The sequence below is a fragment of the Carcharhinus amblyrhynchos genome, chromosome 16 (assembly GCF_965287045.1).
Source record: "Carcharhinus amblyrhynchos chromosome 16, sCarAmb.v2.hapA, whole genome shotgun sequence".
NCBI lineage: Eukaryota > Metazoa > Chordata > Chondrichthyes > Carcharhiniformes > Carcharhinidae > Carcharhinus > Carcharhinus amblyrhynchos.
The window spans coordinates 46,848,132-46,874,160 of record NC_137339.1 but is presented as its reverse complement, the minus strand read 5'-3'; the positions used below and the strand labels follow the sequence as shown (position 1 = coordinate 46,874,160).

Sequence of the window (26,029 nt, the reverse complement as noted above, 5' to 3'; positions counted from 1 at the left end):
GTCAAACATATTACTCGAGGGTTTTTCCAGTTTCTAGTACCCTAATATACCACCACTGAAAGTATTTCCCAAATTGCTTTTATGCAATAGCTGTTCCAAATGCCAGTGCTTCTGGTCCCAGACTTTGCAATTTGCCTGTCTGTAATACTTGGTTATGAACAACTGTTTGTATGAACAACTAGAAGACCAGCAAGTTTCAGGCAGAATCATCAAGTTGACAGTAATCCAGCTGTAGTTGATGTTTATTTCAGTGAGCGTTCCTTGGGAACAGCCCAAAGATCACAGAGTCCTGCATCACGAAACTCAGGATGAATCTTGACAAAAACCACTGCATATCATTAGACATTTTTTGCAAAGGCACATTCTATGACAAGGTGGACAATGGTTTCTTCTGCATCACAGGGAGCCACCTGAAAGGCTATATGCAAAAGGGGGTAAGACTCCCAGCAAGTAAGAAGCATCTCATGGGGGTGGGCCATTCCCACCATCAACCAATCTTGGTGCTTTTTTGAAAGTTCTGGCAATGAAGTACTCTATCAAATTACTTTGCCAGTCTGCTCATGGAAGCATTTGATTAGGATTCAACATCTCCTTTTCCCTCAGGCCTCTAAGGATGTTCTGTGCTGACCACTGTGTGGTGGACTAATGGTCAAATGTGTTTTTCTGCATTAACTTATCCACGAAGAACAGTTGGTATGGCATGGTCTTGCTAAACGTAGTGTTCAATGGCATAGTGACCAGCCAAACCTTCACAACACCCAAGGACAGGTGGAATCACAGCACACAGTGACATTTGTTCTTTGCGTACCAAAAGTCTGCACACAGCTTGATGCAACCACAGTCAACATTCCGGGAGTTAGCATTGACAGAAACTGAGCTGTACTTGTGGCTACAAGTGTCAGTCAGAGGCTGGGAATCCTGTGGCCAAATAACTCACCTCATGACTCGCTAAAGCCTGTTCACCCTCTACAAGACATAAGAGGGTGATGGAATACTCTCCAGTTGTCTCGATGAGTACAGCTCCAACAACACTCAAGAAGTGCAAAAACATTCAGGACAAAGGAGCCCTCTTGACGGACATCCCACCACCACCGGCGGTGCACACGAGGAGCAGTTTGTACTATCTACAAGATGGACTGCAAGAATTCACCAAGACTCCTTAGATCATGCCTTCCTAACCCATGACCACTATCATCAAGAAGAAGAAAGGCATCAGACACACGCGAACACCATCAGCTGCAAGTTCCTCTCAGAACCAGCCATCAACCTGACTTGGAAATAGATCACAAATCATTCTATTTCTCTGGATCAAAATCTTGAACTCTATCACTAATAGCACTAATGAACTGCAGTGATTTAAGGAGGTTCATGTGGTGTAGGTACATCCACAGTGCTGTTAGTGACCAGAGTCCCCTCCCTTAGAGGTTTGTACACCATGTTCCAGTGAGCGCAGTTCATTTTTAACGCACAGATGAAGAAGAAGATGTCTCGGATGATGACCAGGGTGCAGGATTGGTGAAATAGCCACGTGTATAGCAAAGGAACTTGATCTTGTTTGTGTCATGGTTTACTCTCCAAGGGCTTATCGAGCTGCTCGCAGATACATAGTTTGCACAATGAAAGCGGATCTGAGCAGAAGAAGGTGACATTGTCCATGTTCAGTAATAACAGGCTACATTGCATGGGGGGCACATTTTAAAATATGATTTATTCTTTTCTTAAAGTTACAAGCCAATGTGTTTAGGTGGACTGAGGGAGTCCTAATCCCCCCGTTACCTGCTCCAAAAACCAAATTCAAATTAAATCCAATTCATGGTACACACAAGGAAAACATGCAAGATCCTGGTTGACAAGAAAAGGCAATGCACCCCAACTTAGACATGATTAGATGCTTGGCTCTGATGCTTGGTTTTAGCCAATTCTTTTGAGTTAAACATCAAACTAAAACAAACTGAGGAAAACAAAATAAAAGGGCGGTTCCCGTAAACAAAAACAAATCATAAATGAAACTTGAAAACATCAAACCAAAGTGTGGCACAGAAAACCTCAATAGTGCCGTTGTATACTCTTGCTCCAGGGACACCCAGCTGCAAATATAGCCACAGTAAAGGGACAACCACCGCGATCATCCACAATGTTATTAGTGACAGAATTCAAGGATTTTGATCCAAAGAAGCTGAACGATTTGTGAAATGTTAGCTCTGTCCTCTCTCCACAGATGCTGTCAGACCTGCCTTTTCTTTCAGCCTGGATCTTGTATGTTTCAAGAACACCCATTTCAGACTTCTATTCATTGACCACAGTTCAGCCTTCAACACCATTATTCCCACAAAACTCATCTCCAAACTTCGTGGCATGGGCTTTGGCACCTCCCTCTGTGACTGGATCCTGAAGGTCCTAACCCACAGACCACAATCAGTAAAGATAGGCAACAACACCTCATCCATGACCATGCGCAGTACCAGTGCCCCACAATGCTGTGTTCTCAGCCTCCTACTATATTCCTTATACACCTATGATTGGCCAAATTCCCCTCCAATTCGATTTTCAACTTTGCTGATGACACCACCGCAGTGGTTTGGACCTCAAACAATGACAGGACAGAGTATAGGAATGAGAAAGAGAATCTGGTGAACTGGTGCAGCAATAATAATCTCTCCCTCAATGTCAACAAAACGAGGGAAATTGTCGACTTCAGGAAGCGTAAGGAAGAACATGCCCCTGTCTATATCAACAGGGATGAAGTAGAAAGGATCGAGTGTTTCAGGTTTTTAAGTATCCAGATCACCAACAATCTGTCCGAGTCCTCCCAGGCTGACACTATATTTAAAAAGCCCATCAACGCCTCTACTTCCTCAGATGACTAAGGAAATTTGGCACATCAGCTATGACTCTCGCCAACTTTTACAGATGCACCATAGAAAGCATTATTTCTGGTTGTATCATAGCTTGATATGGCTCCTGCTCTGCCCAAGGCCACAAGGAGCTACAAAAGATCTTAAATGTAGCCCAATCCATTACGCAAGCCAGCCTCCCATCCATTGATTCTGTCTACTGCCCACTGCCTAAACAAAGCAACCAGCATAATTTAGGACCCACACACCCTGAACACTCTTTCTTCCACTTTCTCCCGTCAGGAAAAAGATACAAAAGTCTGAGGTCATGTACCAACTGACTCAAGAACTGCTTCTTCCCTGCTGCTGCTCAGACTTTTGAATGGACCTACCTTGCATTAAGTTGACCTTTCTCAACATCCTACCTATGACTGTAACATTGTCTTGTTTCATTCTCTATAAACTGTATGCTGTATAGCACACAAGAAACAATACTTTTCACTGCATGTGACAATAATAAATCAAATCAACTCCCTTGCATGTCTTTTAGGGCAAACCAAATCAAATTAACTCAGGGACAAAGTAAAAGGGGCACATCCCCAAAAGGAGGGGGAACAACCCAAACAGAAGTACAAAGGAAACTTAAAACATCAAATCGTTATGTGATTATCAGGGTCTATAATGCACCCCAGCCCCCGCAGTGCTCAACAGGCGCGGAAGGCATCAACTGCGCCCGTGGACACCACATGCTCCCTCTCTAGGGACACGTGGCTGCGAACGTAGCCACAGTAGAGGGGCAAACAGTCAGAATAGATGACTCTGTCCATCGCTCGCTGCCTGGACATGTTAAAGGTGTATTTCGGCAGGCCTAGGAGCAGGTTCACCATCACGACCCACCCCTCTCCGCACCAGGTGTCCATAGATCAGAGTGTGGGACTGAAATGCAAACAAAATATTAATAAAAGGTTATTCAGGAAAACAAAAAGGGACTGCAACCTAAAACATAGAATGTAGACATGGTCCATGCACTCCACAAGGCCACAGAAGGGGCATCTTGGGAGCCCGTGAAACCTACAGTTGTACGGAACTGCTGTATGCATCAGCCTCCACCCCAGGTCCCCAAGAGAATTGGGGGAGATCCCTCCGAAGAAGGACTTCCACTGGAGTCAAATCCCTTGCGTGGACCATGAATTGGATGCGATCGACAGGGCCGTCCGTCCCGACTGCCTGCCCCTCTACCGCGGCTATGTTCGCGGCCGGGTGTCCCTGGAGAGGGAGCACGCGGTGTCCGCGGGCACTGCCGAGGCCTTCCGTGCCCGTTGGGCACCGCAGGGGCTGAGGTACCTTATAGACCCAGATAATCACATTTTGATTTGACGTGTCTTAAGTTTCCTTTGTACCTTTTGTTTCTATTCGGGCCGTTCCCCCTCCTTTTGGGGAGCTGCCCCCTTTTTGTCCAAACGTAATTTAAGTTGGTTTACTTGTTTCGCCCGAAAGACCGACCACCATGCATTGGATGCAATTAGCATTCAGTTTTGGGCGGAGCTCCTCCCAATGCGCCGGCCTCCGCCTGGCTCTGATTGGCTAGAATCAAAGTTATTGTGATGACTTCGTGCTTCGTTTTCTGATTCGTGGATCTGGATGTCACTCAGAAAGCTGGTTTTCCGATTGGTCAACTCCTTGTGCCGGCGGAATGGCGGCCGTGGGCCGGGGAGAGGAGCGGCGCTCCGGCAGCCCGGCTTCGGGCGACAGGGCCCCGGCACAGCGCTCCGGCAGCCCGGCTTCGGGCGACAGGGCCCCGGCGCAGCGCTCCGGCAGCCCGGCTTCGGGCGACTGGGCCCCGGCGCAGCGCTCCGGCAGCCCGGCCCCAGGGCGACTGGGCCCCGGCGCAGCGCTCCGGCAGCCCGGCCCCAGGGCGCAGGGCTGAGGCAGAGCGTTCCGGCAGCCCAGCCCCAGGGAGCAGCACGATCCCGGATGACAGGGTTCCGGCACAGCCCCCCGGCAGCCCGGCCCCGGGGAGCAGTTCGCCCTCTCCCACTGCGGATTTGCGCAGTGCGTTGGTTACCAGTGTCCTGAATTTGGAGAGATTGGAGGTGGATCTCTACAGGTGGATCAGGCACAGTAACCTGTCCTTCATCAGTTAAAAGTTTTTCAAAGCTTATTAATCACAAGTAAGGCTGACATTAACACTGCAATGAAGTCAATTACTGCTGTGAGTTAATTACTGCCTGAGACGTTAAGAAGTCTCGCAGCACCAGGTTAAAGTTTAACAGGTTTATCGCTTCTCAGCCTTTTGGCTAAGATCAAGTGAAGTATCGACATGCTGCACTTGGTTGAAGTCATTAGGTTACATTTCAGCTTCATTTGAAGCAATTTTTTAAAGCGGCATCTCGGCCTTTTGGCTAAGATGCAAATAAGATCAAGCCTTGGAGGAGGAGCTATACCTACTGCAATCAGCTTGGATCATGCAGATCAAGCCCAAGATGTGGATATGCTAGCGTTGGACATATCCAACGCTGTAAAAAGTAAAACACAGTAAAAAGTCTGACAACACCAGGTTTTAGTCCAACCGATTTATTTGATAGTAAACTCATTAGCTTTCGAGGGGTTTCCCTCTTCTTCAGGTGAATGGAGAGTTCACTGTCTGAGGCCAGAACTCTCCATTCACCTGAAGAAGAGGGAAACCCCTCAAAAACTAGTGAGTTTACTATCAAATAAATCGGCTGGACTAAAACCTGGTGTTGTCAGTCTTTTTACTGGATCAAGCCCAAGACAGATGGTGAGAGCCCTGTCTTATCAGCTTGGATCGGGAATGCCCCAACTTGTCGGGACTCTGAATTGGATTTAATTTGACTTGATTGGATTGGAATAAAGTTTAAAAAAAAAGGTTTATTTGGAATCACTTGAAATAGTGATTTCAATTTTTAAAAAATGTTATTCCAATCCAATCCAGAGTCCTAACAAGTTGGGACATTCCTGATCCAAGCTGACAAGACAGGGCTCTCACCTCCTGTCTTGGGCTTGATCTACATGATCCAAGCTGATTGGAGTAGGCATAGCTCCTCCTCCAAGGCTTGATCTTATTTGCATCTTAGCCAAAAGGCCGAGATGCCGCTTTAAAAAATTGCTTCAAATGAAGCTGAAATGTAACCTAATGACTTCAACCAAGTGCAGCATGTCAATACTACACTTGATCTTAGCCAAAAGGCTGAAAAATAACCTTGTTGGACAATAACTTGGTATCATGTGACCTCGCATTTTGTCCGCCCCAGTCTAACATCAGCATCTCCACATCACGTTTTAGGAGACTTAACAAGTATACCAGACAATATACAATACTTATACAAGAATTTATAATGGAATGTACGACAGTAGGCAGTACAGAAGAACAGAGGATCCCTGAAGGCAGCAAGGCAGGTCAATAAGGTGGTTAAGATGGCATATGGAATTAGCTGAGTCATAAAATATAAAAACAGTGAGGTTATGATGGAGTTATTTAAGATACTGGTTAGGCCACAGCTGAAGTATTGTGTGCAGTTCTGGTCATCACACTATAGGAAGGATGTGACATTGCAGGAAAGATGTGATTGCATTAGAGAAGGTGCAAAGGAAATTCACCAAGATATTCCCTGGGTTGAGGCATTTCAGCTATGAAGAGAGGCTGGTTAAGCTGAGATTGTTTTCCTCAGAGTAGAGAAGACTGCGGGGGAGGGGACATGATCAAGGTATACAAAATTGAGAGACATTGATACGGTAAATCCCTGGAGTATAACCATAGGGGGATGGATTTAAGGTAAGAGGCAGAAGACTTAGGAGATTTGAGGAAAAAAGAACATTTTCACTTCATCCAACAGGTGGTAGGAGCCTACAGTTTGAAAGGGTAGTAGAGGTGGGAACCCCTTAAGCATTTAAATGAACGTTTGAAATAGCAAAGCATACAAGGTTATGGACCTAGTGCTGGAAAATGGAACGAAAGCAGAAATATGCTGGAAAATCTCAATTTGTCCCTTTCACCCTGTGCAAAGGGGGATGCAATGGCCTAGTGGTATTATCGCTTGACTATTAATCCAGAAACTCAGCTAATGCCCTGGGGACCCAGGTTCGAATCCCACCACAGCAGATGGTGGAATTTGAATTCATTAAAAAGTACTTGGAACTAAGAATCTACTGATGACTGTGAAACCATTGTCAATTGTCAGAAAAAACCCATCTGGTTCACTAATGTCCTCCTTAGGAGAGGACTGTCACTGCTTCCCATTTACCTTCTGGTGTTCGACAAGTTGTTAACCATGTTTAATCCCACTACCCCTCCCTACCATCGTAGTATAAATGTCTATTGACTCACTTTCCCCTCAGCTCTGACAAAGGGTCATCTAGACTCAATGTTGACTCTACTCTCCATGGATGCTTTCAGACCTGCTGAGATTTTCCAGTATTTTTCTGTTTTTTTTTCAGGTTCCAGCATTTGTCGTATTTTGCATTAATGCTAGAAAATGGGATTCAAATGTATAGATGCATGGTGGCTGGTGTATATACAGGGACTTCCATTGTTTGCTGGAGCAGACGAGTGAAGGAGCAGAGAGAGAGCTAAGATTTTACCTGTTAAAAACCTGTTTAAAATAAGTTTAAAGCACTTTGTTCTTTGTAGAACTGTTTAAAGCATTTTTTTATTGTATTTACTGCTTTAAGAATTCTGAGGGAGTGGTTAGAAGGCAGTTGTGGGCCAACAGCTTTAAATCAGCGCCAGGTTTAAAAGGAGGCCTGGTATAGACAGCGGGCAGCGTCGGAGCGGGCAGCGGAGTGAGAGGGAAGCAGAGTGAGCTATTAGGGCTTAATATCAAAAAGGGCTGGAGGGAAAAAAGGCCAGGTGAGTTCGTTTGAAAAACAAGGAAAAAAAAAATTTTTTTCAAAACTACTACAGTGAATAATGGAGGGGCATGTGATGTGTGGTTTCTGTATGATGTGGGAACTGGTGGACTCCAGGGTCCACCCCAGTGACCATGTCTGCAGTAAGTGCAGGTTGCTGGAGGAGCTCCAGCTCAAGGTAGATGAGCTGGCCTCTGAACTACGGACACTGAGGCTCATCAGGGGGAGAGAGGGTGCCACTGTCAATGGGGTGCAAGTGACATCCACCCCCCCTAGACTGGCTAACTCTAAGGGTCAGGGACAAGAGGGGGCTGCTGGGAGGAGGAAGGGGGGTGAGGAGCAGAGGAAGGAGAGTGGGGAGAGGAGGAAGGGGGGTGGGGAGCGGAGGCCTCAGCCTCTTAATCTGCATAACAGGTTTGAGGTTCTTGCTTCCAATCTGGAAGAGGACAAGGCAGGTGAGGTTGGTGAGCAAACTCTACACAGTACAGTGATGCAACAGGACATAGGCAAAGAGAAGGGGAAAAGGAACGTAGTAGTGATTGGGGATAGTGGGGTGAAGGGTATTGACACTGTCCTTTGTCACAATGACAAAGTGCACAGAAGGGTGTGTTGTCTGCCTGGTGCTCGGGTCCGGGATGTCGCAGCTGGGCTGCAGAGGAACCTGGAGTGGGAGGGTGAGAATCCGGTCGTTGTGGTACATGTGGGTGCCGGCGACGTAAGCAAAATGCGGACTGAGGATCTGGGGAGGGAGTATGAAAAGCTGGGAATGGAATTAAAAAGTAGAACCGACAAGGTGGTCATCTCTGGGCTACTGCCTGAACCGAGTGCAGACGGGCATAAGGTTGACAGGATTAAGGAAGTGAATGGGTGGCTCAGGGATTGGTGTGGGAGGAATGGGTTTGAATTTATGGGGCATTGGCACCAGTATTGGGGTAGGTGGGACCTGTTCGGGCGGGATGGGGTTGGTCTGAACCGTGCTGGGACCAGAGTGCTGGCGAATCGAGTAAAGAGGACTGTAGACAGGGCTTTAAACTAATTGGGGGGGGGAGGGTGCGAGGGTAGGTGACGTTACGAGGTCTGAAGTTAAGGATAGAGTACAGGTAAGGGAAGAGGCCGAGGATGTCCCAATAATAGAGGGAGTAGGGGGCGTGAGTGTGGTTGGTGGCGTTACGGCAAATAGGGTCCAGGTGAAGGCTGGGATGAAAGCACTTTATCTGAATGCACGAAGCATTCGGAATAAAGTGGATGAGCTGGTGGCGCAGATCGACACAAATGGATAAGATCTGGTGGCCATTACAGAGACGTGGCTGCAAGGTGACAGGGACTGGGAGCCGAATGTACAGGGCTATCAAGTGTTTTGGAAGGATAGGCAGGAGGGAAAAGAGGGGGGCGTAGCTCTGCTGATTAAGGATAGCATCAAGGTGGTAGCAAGGGATGATATTGGAGCCAAGGAGCAGAACGTGGAATCGTTGTGGGTGGAGATTAGGAACAGCAAAGGGAGGAAGACGCTGGTGGGTGTCGTCTATAGGCCCCCGAATAATGATCTGGAGGTGGGGCGGGCTGTTAACGCGCAAATAAGTGCGGCGTGCAGGAATGGGACGGCCGTAGTTATGGGGGATTTCAATCTGCATATTGATTGGTCGACCCATGTTGGACGCGGTGGGCTCGAGGAGGAGTTCTTGGAATGCTGCCGGGATAGTTTCCTGGAACAGTGTGTGTTGGAGCCGATGAGGGAGCGAGCTATCTTGGATCTGGTATTATGTAATGAGGCGGGTAGAATTAGGGACCTTGTGGTGAAGGACCCTCTTGGGGAGAGTGATCATTGTATGGTGGAGTTTCTGGTGCAGATGGAGGAGGACAAAGTGGGTTCCCGGACACGCGTACTTTGTTTGAATAGAGGGGAGTACGGTAGGATGAGAGAAGAATTGGTGAATGTTGACTGGGGGAGCGCGTTGGAGGGAGGGTCTGCTGAGGAGCAGTGGAGGATCTTTAAGGAGATCTTTCTTGGTGCTCAGCGGAAATTTATTCCAATGGTCAAAAAGGACAGTAGGAGGAGAGGTAATAAGCCGTGGATAACGAAGGAGGTGAAGGAAAGTGTTAAATTAAAAGCGGAGGAATTTAGAGTAGCTAAGAGTAGTGGGTGAGAAGAAGATTGGGAGAGGTTTAAATGTCAACAAAGATTGACAAAGAAGTTGATAAAGAAGGGTAGGAGAAACTATGAAGCTGGGCTAGCGCTTAATATAAAAAAGGATAGCAAGAGTTTTTATAAATATATAAAAAGGAAGAGGCTGGCTAGGGTGAACGTTGGTCCTTTAGAGGATGAGAAAGGGGTAGGGGATGGGGATATGGCTAAGGTATTGAATAACTTTTTTGTTTCTGTCTTCACGGAGGAGGACGTGAATAATTTGCCGGGTGTTAGTGATGGAAAGGTGGTAGGACTAGAGGATCTTAATGACATTACTGTTACTAGAGAGGCGGTGCTCGACAGACTGGAGGGGCTGATTGTGGACAAGTCTCCAGGACCGGATGGAATGCATCCGAGGGTGCTGAAAGAAATGGCGAAGGTGATAGTGGATGCCTTGGTTATTTTCCAAACGTCGCTGGATTCCGGGGAAGTGCCGGAGGATTGGAAAACGGCTAATGTTACGCCGTTGTTTAAGAAGGGTGCCAGGCAAAAGGCGGGGAATTATAGGCCAGTTAGTTTAACATCTGTGGTAGGTAAAATGTTAGAATCTGTCATTAAGGAGGAAATTGCGAGGCATCTTGAAGGGAATTGCTTGATAGAGCAGACGCAGCACGGTTTCATTTAAAGGGAAGTCGTGTCTGACAAATTTACTGGAGTTCTATGTGGTCCACTTCAGTAGGAATAATGGTAGGAAGGACTATTACTTACGTGGCGAAAAACTGCAGCAGGCGACAGTGCAGAGGGACCTCGGGGTCCTTGTGCATGAGTCGCAAAAACCCAGCTTGCAGGTGCAGCATGTGGTCAGGAAGGCGAATGGGATGCTGGCCTTCATAGCGAGGGGGATTGAATATAAAAGTAGGGAGGTCTTGCTGCGGCTGTAGAGGGCATTGGTGAGGCCGCAGCTGGAGTACTGTGTGCAGTTTTGGGCGCCGCACCTGCGCAAAGATATTTTGGCCTTGGAGGGAGTGCAGAGGAGGTTTACTAGGCTGATACCGGAGTTGAGGGGGTTGAGCTATGAGGAGAGGCTGAATAAACTAGGCTTGTACTCGTTGGAGTTTAGAAGAATGAGGGGAGATCTCATTGAGACGTATAAGATGATGAATGGGATGGATAGGATAGAGGTGGAGAGACTCTTCCCGCTCAAAAAAGACAGTAGGACTAGGGGGCACAGCCTCAAGATAAAGGGGGGGCGGTTTAGAACGGAGTTGAGGAGGAACTTCTTCACTCAAAGGGTGGTGAATCTCTGGAATTCTCTGCCCGTTGAAGTGGTGGAGGCTGCCTCGCTAAATATTTTTAAGACGCGGGTTGATGGGTTTTTGATAAGAGAGGGGATTAAGGGTTATGGGGAGAGGGTGGGAAAGTGGAACTGAGCCACGACAGATCAGCCATGATCTTATTGAATGGAGGGGCAGGCTCGAAGGGCTAGATGGCCTACTCCTGCTCCTATTTCTTATGTTCTTATGACAAAAGGCCCCTCAGTAAAGCTCTGAGAATCTATGTAATCGATGGGATAATGTCTAAATGAGGGCTGTGTCTTTGGATGTCATCTTTTGAATTATTGTATCCAAAACGCACATCAATTGTTAGTCTAAAATATTGAGATTTTGGTCAAATGACTGAATAAAGTGTTAGGGACAATTCAATATCAATAATTTAGGGTGATGTTTTAAACAAGTGGAAAACTTGTTTAAGACATGACCCTAAATTACTGATGATGTGCTTTGTTTTAAACAAGTGGAAAACATTGGACATAAGAGGGTCGGAGCAATGAAAGTGCAAATGTTCATGTCTCTCAACTGCAAATTGAGAGCAAGTGGGAAAAATAGGATGGGTTAATCTTCAGAGGTTGAGGCAATTGTGTTGAGTAAAAGTCAACTCTGCATGTGCTGTGCTATTTAACTGACTTTAGACTCTTGATGCTGACACTGGGAACCTAAATTAGAAATTGATATGTTAACAGAAGGAACTTGACTGCAATGTTTTTATATTTACATTGGACTCTTATTTTCTATTTTCAGCACGTTTGATTTATGTTAAATAGCTTTTTATAGGAGTCAGCACTGCCTATTATCAACTCTCCAAATACTGTTTTCATTAATCAAACATTAACCAATGCACTAAGGTAAGTATCTGTTTAATTTGATGGCTAACCATAAGTAGAGGTATTGGAATTCTCAAGCACAGTTGCTTATGCTGAGTTGGAAAATTACTACAAAAAGTGATGTTTTCAAACTGCCCTGTCGGCTTTCTGTCTTGTGAAATGGTTGTGCCGAGGTGGTTAACTGCGTTCAGTGAAATTAGTGTTCTATCCAGGATGCAAGTCTGGGCGAAATCTGTGGAGACCATGGGTTGCCAAATGTCAGGGTCCTCCTTTTAACCTTTCTGCTGTAGCCAAAAGAATGCAAAGTGCTACGTTTGTCACTGGCATGGTTGCAAGAGTTTCTGAAAAAATACCAAAATTAAACTAGAGCTTCAAATCAGGGTTGTAATTCTTGTCACCCACCAGTTCCTTTTTGGAGGTGCATTTATGATGCTTATCAATGTTGAATACTAGCTGAATCTCACCATGAAGTGTTATGTATACAGAATGATCACTTGGTTTTGGTACGAGTAAGTGCTAGCACCAGTGGTATTCTACACCAAAGTAAAACATATTCAGGAGGAGGGAAAAACACAAGTCTAGCAGGGCGTAAGAGTTTTTGAACCACAATAGATAAAAGATCAAGGATAACTTTAAAACAAAACCAAAATAGTGTGGATGCTGGAATCTAAAAGAAAGACAGAAAATGCTGGAAAATCTCAGCAGGTCTGACAGCATCTGTGAAGAAAATAGAACTAATGTTTCAAGTCTGGATGGCCATTTGTCAGAGCTTCATCAGAACTTTAAAAACCTGAGGAGACTTAGCAAAGTTAAAATCAGTGGTGAATGGAAGTGACAAATCTAATAAAGAAAATTACAATTGGTAATGGTAGTGTATTTTGTTTTGCATAGCTTGAGGCCAGTACCGACTATGTTTGAGGCTGGTGAGTTTCATGCAGTTAAGTTATGATTGAAGTTGCGTGTAGGCCTGTGTAATGAAGTGACTGTGAAAATCCCCTAGTCGCCACACTCTGGTGCCTTTTCAGGTACACGGAGGGAGAATTTAGCATTGCCAATTCACCTAACCAGGGTGTCTTTTGGACTGTGGGAGGAAACCAGTGCACGGGGAGGAATCCCGTGCAGACGCGGGGAGAACGTGCAGATTCTGCACAAACAGGATTTGAACCTGGGTCTCTGATGCTGTGAGGCAGCCATGCTAGCTACTATACCACCGTGCCGCCAATTGAAAGTAGATTGTGGAAATGTGTGAAGACTACATGGTAGAGTATATAGAAAATTGTATCATAGTGCTACTGAAATAATGAATTTGTGCAGAGAAATTAAAAATGAAGTATTCTGTGATCCTGTCAAAATCAAAATTTCCATGTTTTATGTTTTAAATTTTAAATTCCCTTTGCCCCATCCACTCTTCTATGCTTGTTTTTTTTTAAAAGAGGAACACCTCACTGGATCCCAAGCAGTCGTGTGTTATTTGGTGGACAGATTGTGGGCCAGTCGCTAGCAGCTGCTGCAATGTCTGTACCTGAGAATGTTTTTGTTCATTCGTTGCACGGTTACTTTGTACGAGCAGGTAAAATGTGAACTTCTTCACTGGCTAGTTCCTCCTCTTCCTGTAAAGCAGCTGTGAAAACTAAAACCTGCATTGCATCAGAAATTCAGACAGTGCTGTGCTCTCACAAACAGGAGGATTTGCCCAGAGAATGTCAATGAACAATCTGCATTGTTAGATATATTTGCTATTATATTGAACAACGGCATGTTTGTTCCATGGGTGCCAAGAAGAAAAAAACTTGCATGTCAGTTTGCTGATATTACAGAACTTCAAAATGTATTTGCCATTATCAAAAATATAGTTACAATTCCTGATATTTCATTTGTAGTGAAGTAACCACTTATATTTACAGTCTTGGTGACTGTGCGTGGAGTTTGCATGTTCCTCCATGCCTGCATGGGTTTCCTCCAGATGCTCCAGCTTACTCCCACAGTCCAAAGATGGGTGGGTTAAGTTGATTGGCCATTCTAATTTGCCCCTTAGTGTCAGATTAAATGCCTGGGGTTATGGGGAGAGGGCCTGGGTAGGATTGTGGTTGGTGCAGACTCGAGGAGCTGAATGGCCTCCTTCTGCACTGTAGGATTCTATGAATATCATGAGGAGGCTGGACAAAGGAGATAGGAGGACATTGTTCCCACTTGTGAAAGGATCAAGAATGACGGCTCAGATTTAGTGATTTGCAAAAGGAACGGATGTGATGAAAAGCTTTTTCATTATAATGAGTTGTTCAGGTCTAGAATGCACTGCCTGGAAGTGTGGTGAAGTAAATTCAGTAGGAAGGGTGGTGGCATAGTGGTATTGTCACTGAAGTGGTAATCCAGAGACCTAGGGTACTCGTCTGGGGACTCATGTTTGAATTCCACCACAGCAGCAGATGCTGAAATTTGAGCCCAGTAAAAATCATGGAATTACAAGTCTAATGATGACCATGAAACCATTGTTGTAAAAACCTATCTGGTTAACTAAAGTCTTTTAGAGAAGGAAATCTCCCACCCTTACCTAGTCGTGTGACTTCCGATCCACAGAAATGTGATTGACTCTTAACTTCCGTCTGAAATGACCTAACAAACCACTCCGTTCAAAGGCAATTAAGGACGGGCAGTAAGTGCTGGCCCAGCCAGGGAAACCCACATCCTGTGGAAAGAATTTAAAAAATTAAGGCATTCAAGAGGGCATTTGATGATTTGAATAGAAACAATGCAGGTGGAGGGGGAAAAGGCATAATGCTCATTTGGAGAGCCACTGTTGACATATGGGTCGAATGGCTTCCTTGTGCATCTAAACAATTCTGTGAAACATAATTTGATTTTGAAAAGTAAAGTCTGTAATTCGCTGCAGTTAGGCAACATTCATAACAATATATAGGAAAACAGTCTCATGCTACATACCAGATAACTAAATTGAAATTTGACACTTCTGATGTATTTTCACAGGAGGAACAAAGCTGACATCCATGTTGATGATGTTGGGGATAGGACACAGAGCGAAAAGGGAGGGCAGACAACCTTCTTTTTGGAATGGGAGGATATCCCTTGTGTTTTTTTAATAAATTTAAATGAAACTACATAAATTTTACTATTTTTGATGCACTGTAAATAAACAGCAGCTATGTTAACTGACCCAGCAGGTCAGATATTACTAAATTAACTAATCTTTCCACTTCAGTCAGAGGGTTGGTCATGAATGCTGTCTTGGTGCTCTCAAATCAGTCAGGGTGAAGGATAGAGAGCAGTAAACTATTTGGAACTTACTCCAGGGTTCTCCAGATCGACTGCCATAGTTTAGGAAGATCCACTACAACCCTGAATAGATACAGATAGAACTATTCTTCTCCATCCCAGAAAATTTGAGGCAAAAGTTCACATTCAGTTTGTGGCTGGACCGTTACAAATTGTGTAATGACTCCTTTAATTCTGTCTGTCTGAAGTATCCAATTTATCAGTTTGTGTACATGTGCTTGTGCCCACACAGCATGTAGTGATCACCTATTTTTCCCTCCTAAAGCTTATTTCTTTGACCAACATCCCTCTCCCTAGCACTTGTGTTCATTTTCCCTAAGCTTCTAGTCATGTGCTTTAAGCTATCTTGCTGTTAAAATGGCAATATAAATTGACGCAATTGCTAATAATAAATCAGAGGAGTACAGATGGAGAGCTGCTGTCTGCAACTTGCATGTGTTGTGCATTTCTGGAAATGGCATAATACAACACTGTTCTGCAATTCAAAATCCATTAAAGAACTTGCTAAAATTGAAGCTTTACGTTTTGTGACAAAACATTAACTTGCTGCATATCTTGGTCACCATGTATTGGTGCTTTAAGAGGAATTTTCCATGTATTGTTATACATTTTACAAGAGAAAACACTAGATAGGGAAAGGATATGCATTTCTCACCTCACTGTTTTGCATGTGATAGCTATGCTATCCAGCATTTGAAATTAACATTAATTGTCAAACAATTGCTATCTCAAGGAAGTGATCACTTTCTTCTAAACATTCGGATTGGTGATTTTTGGATTTGTTACTTGTTGCAAATCATTTTATTTTCATGGTTTGTTCGAGTAGGATGAGATGTGCTTCACACATTTCCAAGCTGGTATAGGAGATTCTATCCTTGTTTTTCCAGCCTGTTAATAACATTTTAAACAGTTGTAAGTTTTTTGGTGGTAATAAGCAACTAAGTAAAACCCCACATTCTGTTTGAGGACTTTCTTATTAAACATTGTGATAAAACCAAAACAGATTTTGGAAGTACACACCAAGTTTGTTAGTAGACTAAAATTTCAGGGGGGACTGTTTTGCAAGTACCTGAATGTTCTCCCAAAACATTCCCTCCTTTTAGTATATGCAACCTTTTTAATTGGCAGTAACAAAATAACTATATTTTACAATCTTGGGAGATGGTGGCATAGTGTTATTGTCATTGGACGAGTAATCCAGGGGCCTGGGCTAGTGCTCTGAGGACATGGTTCAAAACATAGAATCCCTGCAATGCTGAAAGAGACCATTTGGTCCATCGTGTCTGCATCAAAAACAGTCCCTCCCAGGCCCTATTCCCGTAACGTCACACATTTGCCCTGACACTAAGGGGCTATTTAGCATGGCCAATTAACCTAACCTCCACATCTTTGGACTGTCCCACCAAAGTAAATGCTGGAATTTAAATTTGATTGACCTGGAATGGTGATGGTGAAAGTATCATTGATTGCCGCTTAAAAAAAAATCTGCCTAGGTAAGGAAATCTACAGTCCTTACTTGTTCTGGCCCACATGACTCCAGAATGACAGTGATGTAGTTGACTCTTAATTGCCCTCCTGAAATGGCCAGTCAGTCATTCAAGACCAATTGGGGATGGGACTAAATTTCCAGGGGATTTACTAGGAGATTTTCACAGTAACTTCATTGCGGTGTTAATGCATGCCTACTTGTGACTAATAAAAAAAAACTTCAAAATGCTGACCTGAGCAACAGTGCTCACACCCCAAGAAAGAAAGAAGTGTTGTCCAACAATCTATTCATTACGAATCACTCCTAAATGTGGAAAGCATGGAGTATAAGAGGATTGTCCTTTTATCAAGTCAGTTTCACTGTAATACATAATTACACTTAAGCCCTGACCCTTAACATTGTGTTTAATCTTACTGCAGGTGATCCCAGTGTGCCAGTTGTATACAGAGTTGATCGTACTCGGGATGGTAAGAGCTTTTCTGTCCGTTCGGTGAAAGCCATCCAGCATGGGTACCCAATCCTAATTTGCCAAGCCTCTTTCCAGAAGAAAATGGAGAGTCCAATTCAACACCAGTTTACCATGCCTGTTGTTCCTGCCCCTAAAAATGTATTGACCCAGGAGGAGCTCATTGAAAAATACTTGACGTATGGCAATTAGCCAGCACTGAGATAAGACATTATTTATAATATCCTGTACTAATGCTTCAGAATATCAGGCCCCTTGTATAATGGTTTGTATAACTCTAAAGACAGACTCAAGTTGCTATATTTTTAGATTGACAACAGCTTATTAGCTTCTCTAACCATTAACTGCATAGAGAGGTTCTGGAAATATAATTGTAATTTCACATATAATGCCAGTTTAGTGCAAATATCTTCCCTTAGTTGGGAATGGTTTATTAGGTAGGCATTGTAATTTGAAGAAACTTTTACAAATTGTTATTATGAGTTAGCCCCTCTAATCTTCAATGAATAACCAAATTCTTGTCAATGATACCATACTAAAATAGGCAGACTGAAAGACTCAATTCCTGGTATGTGTCTGCACTGTAGGGATTCTATGAAACCAGCTGGTAAACAGTTGATGTACTCTGAATGCAACATTGTGGCCTAAGGAAGGGTGAAAGCATCTAAGGTCCATGTTGTGCGGTTCTCTGATATGCCAAAAACTTCAGCCAATACAACGACTCATGAAATCCAGTATCCCGGTTAAAGATTTATCTTTATTAACCAAAGATTGACGGGAGAATGAGCATTGGGCAGTCCAATGCCTTACTGCAAGAGAAGGCCTTAAGCATTCCCATACCACCCTGAGGTTACAATGCATCAGACAGGTCAATTTTACATTTCTCAAGTTTACATTTCCCACCTTCTGTTAGTTATGAACCAGTCAAGTAGAGCCTGGATGGGATTGTGGTCAGTGCAGACCCGATGGGCTGAGTGGCCCCTTCAGCGCTGTAGGGATTCTGTGAATACCAATCATTATTAATACCTGTCATATACTTCAGCCAATTGTCTCTTACCCTCTGACCTCGTGGGATTTCATTGGCCTGTAAAATCCGGATGCTTCCTCCCTCTAATGCCGATGCTACTTCCCCTATTCCTTAGCAACCCCTGATGCTTAGCTACAAAGGTCAATGTTAATGTTCTCACCAACACTTGCTCACATCAATGGCCGAATCAGACAGATGTATATTCTTAGACGACTTATCTGGACAGTATGAACTACCCTATTCATAAAGGGCTCTAGTAACTGTCATTGATGAGAACTTGCACATTTTGTAGTTTCATTGTCTTAAAGAATGTGGTTCCTCTCGTCATGCCTCTTATCCCATCAGGCTTCACGGTAACCTGCTTTTGGTTAAAATGTATAGACTTCATGGCTAAAATACATTTTTAAAAATCCAAAATACATGTTTAAATCAGAAATAATTGTTCAAATCTTATACTTAGTTAAATCACTTGCTGTGTTTATACATGTCTTTATGTAGCCCATTCCCTATTAACTTCTAAGCCTAATCTAAGGTCATTTCACTTATTGTTAGTATTTTAATAGTAACTTAAATCCCTGATTATTTGAAATTTCTTTAACCTACTACGAATTCACTACTCCTGTTAGAAAGTGCACTTGGACTAATTTCCGATGAGGCCAAAGCCACACTAGGCTGCAAACCTCTGCACTCAAATGGGTTTCCAACACTTTTAATCTGGGGCCTTGCAAAGAAGGGGTTCACTTGGTGAGATACTGTGGGGGCAATGGCACCATAGAAGCATACCCCATTTGTTACAGTTTTGGCTTTTACAACACACTGTCTCTCAGATGTTACTGTGACAGTTTTATTTCCCTTGTGAACTAAGGTTTCCTTTTTTCTTAAGCCTCTGGCAGATAATCTAGTATATTACTATATTATTTGAGGTTCTGTCATTCAAATATGAGAATCTGAAGCCCTATCTCCCTTTGTGATTCACATGATTCCATATAGCAACTTACAGCAGGAAGATTTCTTGATATCCTGGTCAGTGTCTGGCTAGCTCCATCAAAAGCAATTCATTTGTTACCTATTTACTACATATTGCTCTACATAAACTAGCTACCATATTTGCCAATGCAAATCATTGTTGTTAAAAATAGTTAACTGTGCATTGATATGATTATATTTTTTAAAAATGTTATTTTAGTTTTAGAGATCCAGATCTAACAGAGAATTATAAAATGGATCTGACCAAAATATTAGCTGAAGAGGCTCCAATTGAAATCAAACCCATAAATCCACCAGGTTACTTCAGACATATAGCCACGGAGCCTGTACAGCAGTTCTGGGTTCGAGCACGTGGTTACATAGGTAGGATTCCAAATTTGCTTTCAGGATTATTTCTGCTTGTGTGAATTGGGAGAGTAAAATTGGGTCCCTTTTCTTTAGAAGTCAAATCTGCTGGACACCACCAAATTTGAGGGGAAAGCAGGTTTTGAGATTGTGTGATACTTGTCACTATTATCATGAGGTCTACCTGTAAGAGGTGCAGAGAGCTTTAGTGAGAAAAAGGAACAGTATTAGGTCTGGATCAAGCAGGGTACACTATTATCCCATAGAAGTTACCCAAAAACTGGATACATTCTGAAAACATAATTTAATATTGGTATTCTCTCAAATCCAAATTTCTACTTGTCAGTGTGGCAGCTTCCCATTCTGACCTTCTTTCTTCACATTCATATGAAAAATCCAAAGTTGTTAAGGCATAGTACAAAGTAATGAATCAAACTAAGAAAAATGTTACTATAAACATCTTGTGAAAGCTAATTTGCTCTGATACATTAATGTTGGTGCCAAGCATCTTGTTACTGCTTTATCTTAACAGGCTAATTTTAATGTGAGTTGGTTCTCCTCTCCCTTGTTTGGGACCTTGCCTTGGGCACAGTTGCCAATTTCAAGGACTACAGGCATGAAAGAGACGCTAACTATCTTTAGATAAAATATGATGCAATAAAGTTTGAGAATCACCTCTCTAGATCTGCTTAGTTTGCCTAGACCAATGTCATGGCTTTGTGATGAGTTCAATGTTGAATCACGACTGACCAGTCTGATAAGTATTTCCATTGTTGTCAGGATATTTTCCTAATGTGCAGTTACCCAGTTCATACTCATTGACAGTTCAGCAAAGATATGAAAGTCCCAAATTGCTTCTAACATCTGCCACTTGCTCCTCTGGCTGTCCATATTGCTTGTTCTTGAGGCCTGCTGATCAGTGGGTCTCCACCTTGTCTTACTCCTGGACCTCAATACTACCATCATTTACTCACCCTAGGCCTGTGGAAAGGGTGGAAGGAAAGATACTTGTGACACTTGGAAAATCTGAATACATAGTGTTGTTAAGAGCTCTGTGATCATTGCAAAACTGATTTTACTGTGACGGGTGCCATAGTTTTAGGCTTACTAAGGAATGCCCATTGTGGAACCTAGATACTGTAACTTTAGTACACCAGATGGAGCACTTGATTTTGTAAGCTCATGAACTTATTTATCCAGTTTTTTAATTGTATCACAAGTTTTAACAAACAGAGTGCCCATGGATTAAAAGGACCACAACAGAATGGATACAACATTGGTTAGGAGATGGAACATGGTGTGGTGGTAATTAACTATTTTTCAGTCCACGGGGAAGTATATGTCAATGTTCTCAAACTGGCATCAGGACCACTGATCATTTTCATATATATTTATTAATAACTTGGATTTGGGTATACAAGACATAATTTCAAAGTTTGCAGGTGATACAAAACTCCAAAAAACAGTGAATGACGAATTAAGGACACATGGCAGGTGAAATTTAATAGAGAATTGTGAAGTGAAACATTGATAGAAAGAATCAGGAGAGGTAACAAAACTAAATGCTACATTTTAAAGAGCAACAGGAGCGGACCTGGAGGTCTACATACACAAAGCTTTGAAGGTGGCCAGGCACACTGAAGAAACTTTTTTTAAAAAAAATCACAGGCTTCTTGCCTTTATTAATAGAAGAAAAGAATAGAAAAGCAAAGCAGTTAGGGTAAACCTTTTTTGGATTCTCATTTTGAGAGTCCACAGCCCCATAGATCTCCATGCAAAGGATTTGGGCTGGAAGAACCATCACAGTCCCTGTGCCATTTATAAAGGCTCCACTCACAGGATCCAGACTACCTCCTACCCTGTGACAGTAACATTGCCTTAGCCAGGGTTTCTATCTGCAGTGTGCTATTGAAGCAAAGCCACATGTTGTAGATTGGCTCCCTCTCTGATTCATTGCACTAAGCAGAAATTATAGGAGAAAAATTTGGATAAATGTTTCAAACCCAAAGATTTGGGGTTAAAATGAAAAAAATCATGTATTTATTGTGGAGTAAAACATAATTGACTATTCATTACCAAATGTTTTTTGCAGATTGCTTCTGTAGATATCGTAAACCAGTCTCCTTAATGGAATTGTCAAAAAGGGACAGAGCCTCCCAAACCAGCTTGGAAATGTGCAACCCGTATTCCATCTTTCCTGCACTTTTTACAACTTCAGAACATCCCACGGTGTTTTACAGACAATAATTGTTATTGCAATTTGAAGGAATCCAGTAGCCAATTCATGCACATCAAGAATCCACAAAGATAGATTATTAGGTGATCTGTTATTTATGGTGATTGAGAAATAAATGTTAGTAAGGGCATTGGAATAACTTATCTTCACATAATGTCATGAATCCTTTACACCATCTTGGAACAGGTGGGGCCCAGGTTTAACATCTCATCTAAGATGGCACCTCCATGATAACAGTATTCCTCAAGCTCCAATCAGAAGTCTAGGCTAGCGAGTGAGTGCTCCATGTTTAGAAATGTCTCTTTTTCAGTAAAATGTTAAACTGAAACCTTGGGTTGGATTTTCAAATGAGATGTGGGAGGATCATGTTGGGAAACTTGCTGATCCAGTAGACCCAATTCCTTATAAAAAGACACCCTTGCCAGTCATATTTCAAGTCAGGGAAGGCCTCCACCAACTGTATTTTTGTGTTGGACCTACTGCCTCCAGAACCAGGCCTGAGGCAGCATGGAAATTGATGGAATGGTAAGGTTAGCAGGCTAGAACCCCCAGCTACGTTTATTGGGATATTGGCTAAGTTTAATGATGATTGTCAGGGCCTCAAACCCATCCCCATCTCAGTGCGCTCCATAATCCAACCCCCAATGGCTTCAACCTCTACCTAACCCCACCACCACCCTGAAATCTGGGCCCAATCTGCACATTTTTTTCCGTAACCACTCTCTAAGTATCTATGGGGAAACCTCAGGAGCCATTTCTTTGAAATGGGGATGAACAATATAATAGAACTTTCACTCAAACATACTCCCTACGGGGGAAAATGTTCTCCTTAGTAATTGAAAAGTAGTAAATCTGGCCAAGTGGGCACGCTGTTGTAAAAACAAATAGATCTATTTCATTGACCACATGAAAGAAATTTAATTCTTTGATGTCCTCTTAAAACTCTCAATCAACATGGGAATACAGTCTCCTGAAATGAGTGAGCTTGGACCTTTGACACTCAAATATTCAAGATATGTAATAGTGTAATCAATAAAGCTTTTTTCCCTCTGCTAAGCTACACCAGCTGTCCTGTCAATCAAAGCAATCTTTATGTTGCCATTAAATCTTCTCTACCTTCTTTCAGTATAAAAGGGCTCTGGGCTTTCAAGTTATTTTAAAACCATTCTACTACAGATCCCAAGAAATGTTTTCTTGGTTTTGAATGCATAACCGCACACTTTCCAGTAAGAAAACAACTCTAATGCAGCTCAACACTAACACAATGTTGATGAAACTACCTGTGCAGGAAAGAGCCCTACACCCACTCACTGCAGTAAAAAACACATCTAACTACTAATGCAGAATTTAACTGTGGAAACTGAAGGAACGCACTTTTAATTTCAAGGCTTGTCAGTAAACCAATTACAGGAGCAGATAGTACTTTTAATTCCCTACTAGGGACTGGGGTTCCCCAATTCCATGGGTGACTACAAGGCCAACCCCCAAAGAAGTAGGCAAGGCGGGATCACTGAGTGTAAGCTCACTACACTTATCCGAGGCCTGTAAAAATCCCACACGGCAGGAATGGGAGCGGAGATCTGGGTTTTGGGTCCTACCTACTATATTTAATTTCCCCTGCCTCCGATCCTGCTTGAAAGAAGACATGAAAATCCAGGCACTTCAACTCTGGTGAATATGAAAGATCCCAAAGGATTATTTAAAGAACGAGAATAGCCTCTTGCTGTTCAGGCCAACGTTCCTCCCTTAACCAAATCCAGCAAAACAATTGAACTGTTCATTCCCCTTATTATTGATTGTGGGATCATGCTGTGTGTAAAGTCCCTCCCATATCTGTCTGCAGAACAAGTGACTGCAGTTCACAAGTAATTCTTTGGCTGCTAGGTGTTCTCCGATGTCCTGAGGATGTGAAAGGTTCTATATAAATCCAAGCTCTTTATACTTTAGCACATAACTCTGATATTAAGATGCCAACATCCTGATCCAACAGTGTAAAATTGTAATTATTTTGTAGGTGATGGGAACATGAAGTTGCATTGCTGTGTTGCTGCCTACATCTCTGATTACTCCTTCCTGAAAACTGCATTATTGCCTCATTTGCAGTACAGGGTTAAGTTCATGGCATCCCTTGACCATTCCATGTGGTTCCATGCCCCATTTCGGTCTGACGAGTGGATGTTACATGAATGTGAGAGTCCCTGGTCCGGTAAGTTTTTCTGTTTTGACGGTTCAATTTGCGTAGAAAGTGATGGATATGGTCCATTAACTATTTAAAATTGATGCCAAAATAGTTTTTGGGGGAAGAAAACATCAGGGGTAGACTGCCTAGATACTGTCTGCGTTAGCATGGTGGGATGAGCTTTGTCCATTCCATTCCGTACAGAATTAGTTCTTGATTAATCTTAACCATACCATTTAGAAAAGTGCTGGACATAGGCCAAATGAGTTCCCTTGTCACACAAAGATTAATAGTTGAGCAATTCTCATGCTTCTGATAGCAGTTGTTGCATGAATAGCATTGATGATATATCTGAACAGGTGTTTGCCCATCCTGTTAGCCAGGTATTGATTAAGTGTGGCTGTGATTTTCCAGCTTTTCTTTACTGTGTGCGTATCACAAAGGGCACCAGCAAATATGGAAACACTCTCCAGGAGCCCTTTCTAACTTCTGATTATCAGTGTCTACTGCCCAAAAAGGAAGCAATGAATCAGTGTAGAATGTTGCAGCAAAAAGAGAAACAGGCAATCAATACAAGACTGTGCAGATTTGCTGCCTTGTGATCCACCTATGCTCCCTCAGGAAGATTTGAGTCCTGGAGAGAATAGGCTGGTGAAGCAAGAGAAGGATTCATCTCAGTGCTCAAATTCTAATAACAGTAACACCAGGTGACTTCTGTCTAGCTCATGATCTTCTCACTGTTGTGTGTAGGTGGCTGCAGAGGCCTGGTACAGGGTTGTCTCTGGAAACAAAATGGAATCTTGGCAGTTTCTTGTTCTCAAGAAGGAGTATTTTATGTGAAACCAACAACCCCCAATGAAAGCAATTTGTGACAAAATAGGCTAATTGCCAATGGTGGCAATTTGTCTCTTCGTCCTCTTCAGCCTGCACAGCAGATAAAGTCCCCTGATTCCCAAATGTTTAACTGCGATATACATATTTAAATGTAATTTAAAATCGAAGGACTACATCAGATTAGAGAATGCAAAAAATGTTTGGGACTTGTGATAATTTCTGCTGCTGGGGGTACAGAAGAAAGCACATTAAGCAATTAAGCTGTGATTGTGTCCTAGGTCCTGAGTGTCACAGTTTGCATGGCCTAGTAATGTTAATGCATTAAAGATCTTCAGCTGGGATATTGGATTGTTTTATAGAATATTTATTTCATTAAATGTGCATTGATGTGTACGGTTTAGTTGTGGTTCAAGGGTCCTTTCAAGAAAAATTCATACTCAGGATTCAGAAAAATGATCTTAAGTTCATAGTGACTAAATCATAATAGCATATATTTGTACATTCTGGTGTAAAGAATCCATTGCAAGACATTTTCAAAATTAAATTATATTTTTATTAAAATCATGTTTGTGCTAATTATGGCTTTGTTGCATTTTTTTTTGTAAATAATCAGTGTACAGCGTCAAAACTGATCAGCTTAGATCACATCCATTATCGAGCCTGTTTCTGACTTGTGCCACTTCTATTGAACAACTGTGCCACAAATCTTTTTCCAGACCAACCTTCTGTGCAAATGATTTGCAAGATGTTTAAAAATAAATGGGATTTATTTCACCAAAATGTTTGGCTTGAAGTTTTAGCACATTACAGCACAAAACCATTCAATCCATTTTAATACACAGTGGTGTTCGCTTCTTAAACTATTTTAATTTGTTTTCCCCACTTAATACTAATACTTAATAGTTTCAATTTATTTTAAAATTATTCAGGATGAGGTATAGTGCATCTGATGTCCTTGTTGTGATAATCCTCATGTCCTCTTATTACTTGCCAATCTACTGTTTACCCATAACATCTTTCAGAATTCTGAAAACTTGTATGAACCTTCCCCCTCAACATTGTGTTCTGCATAGGGGTGGTAAGAGGTCAATGCATTTAATTTTTTGTTTTCTTATCTATAACCTCATTCAAAAAGCATGGAAAGAAATGAGATTTTGAAGTGTATCGGAATAATTTCTATTAAAGCCTC

At 42.6% G+C, this 26,029-nt stretch overlaps 1 protein-coding gene and 1 non-coding gene across 2 annotated transcripts; both read left to right on the top strand.

Moving 5' to 3' along the window:
* Positions 1-308: 308 nt before the first annotated feature.
* Positions 309-25,416, top strand: acot8 (acyl-CoA thioesterase 8). The gene is made up of 7 exons (XM_080205227.1): positions 309-434; positions 4,487-4,941; positions 13,420-13,556; positions 17,186-17,411; positions 19,452-19,609; positions 23,842-24,033; positions 24,757-25,416. Exons 1-7 carry the CDS (start codon positions 309-311, stop codon positions 24,876-24,878), a joined length of 1,416 nt encoding a protein of 471 aa, XP_080061353.1. The 3' UTR covers positions 24,879-25,416.
* Positions 5,112-5,310, top strand: LOC145354117 (U2 spliceosomal RNA). Its single transcript, XR_013888801.1, has one exon. It is a non-coding gene; the product is annotated as a U2 spliceosomal RNA (small nuclear RNA).
* Positions 25,417-26,029: the final 613 nt, after the last annotated feature.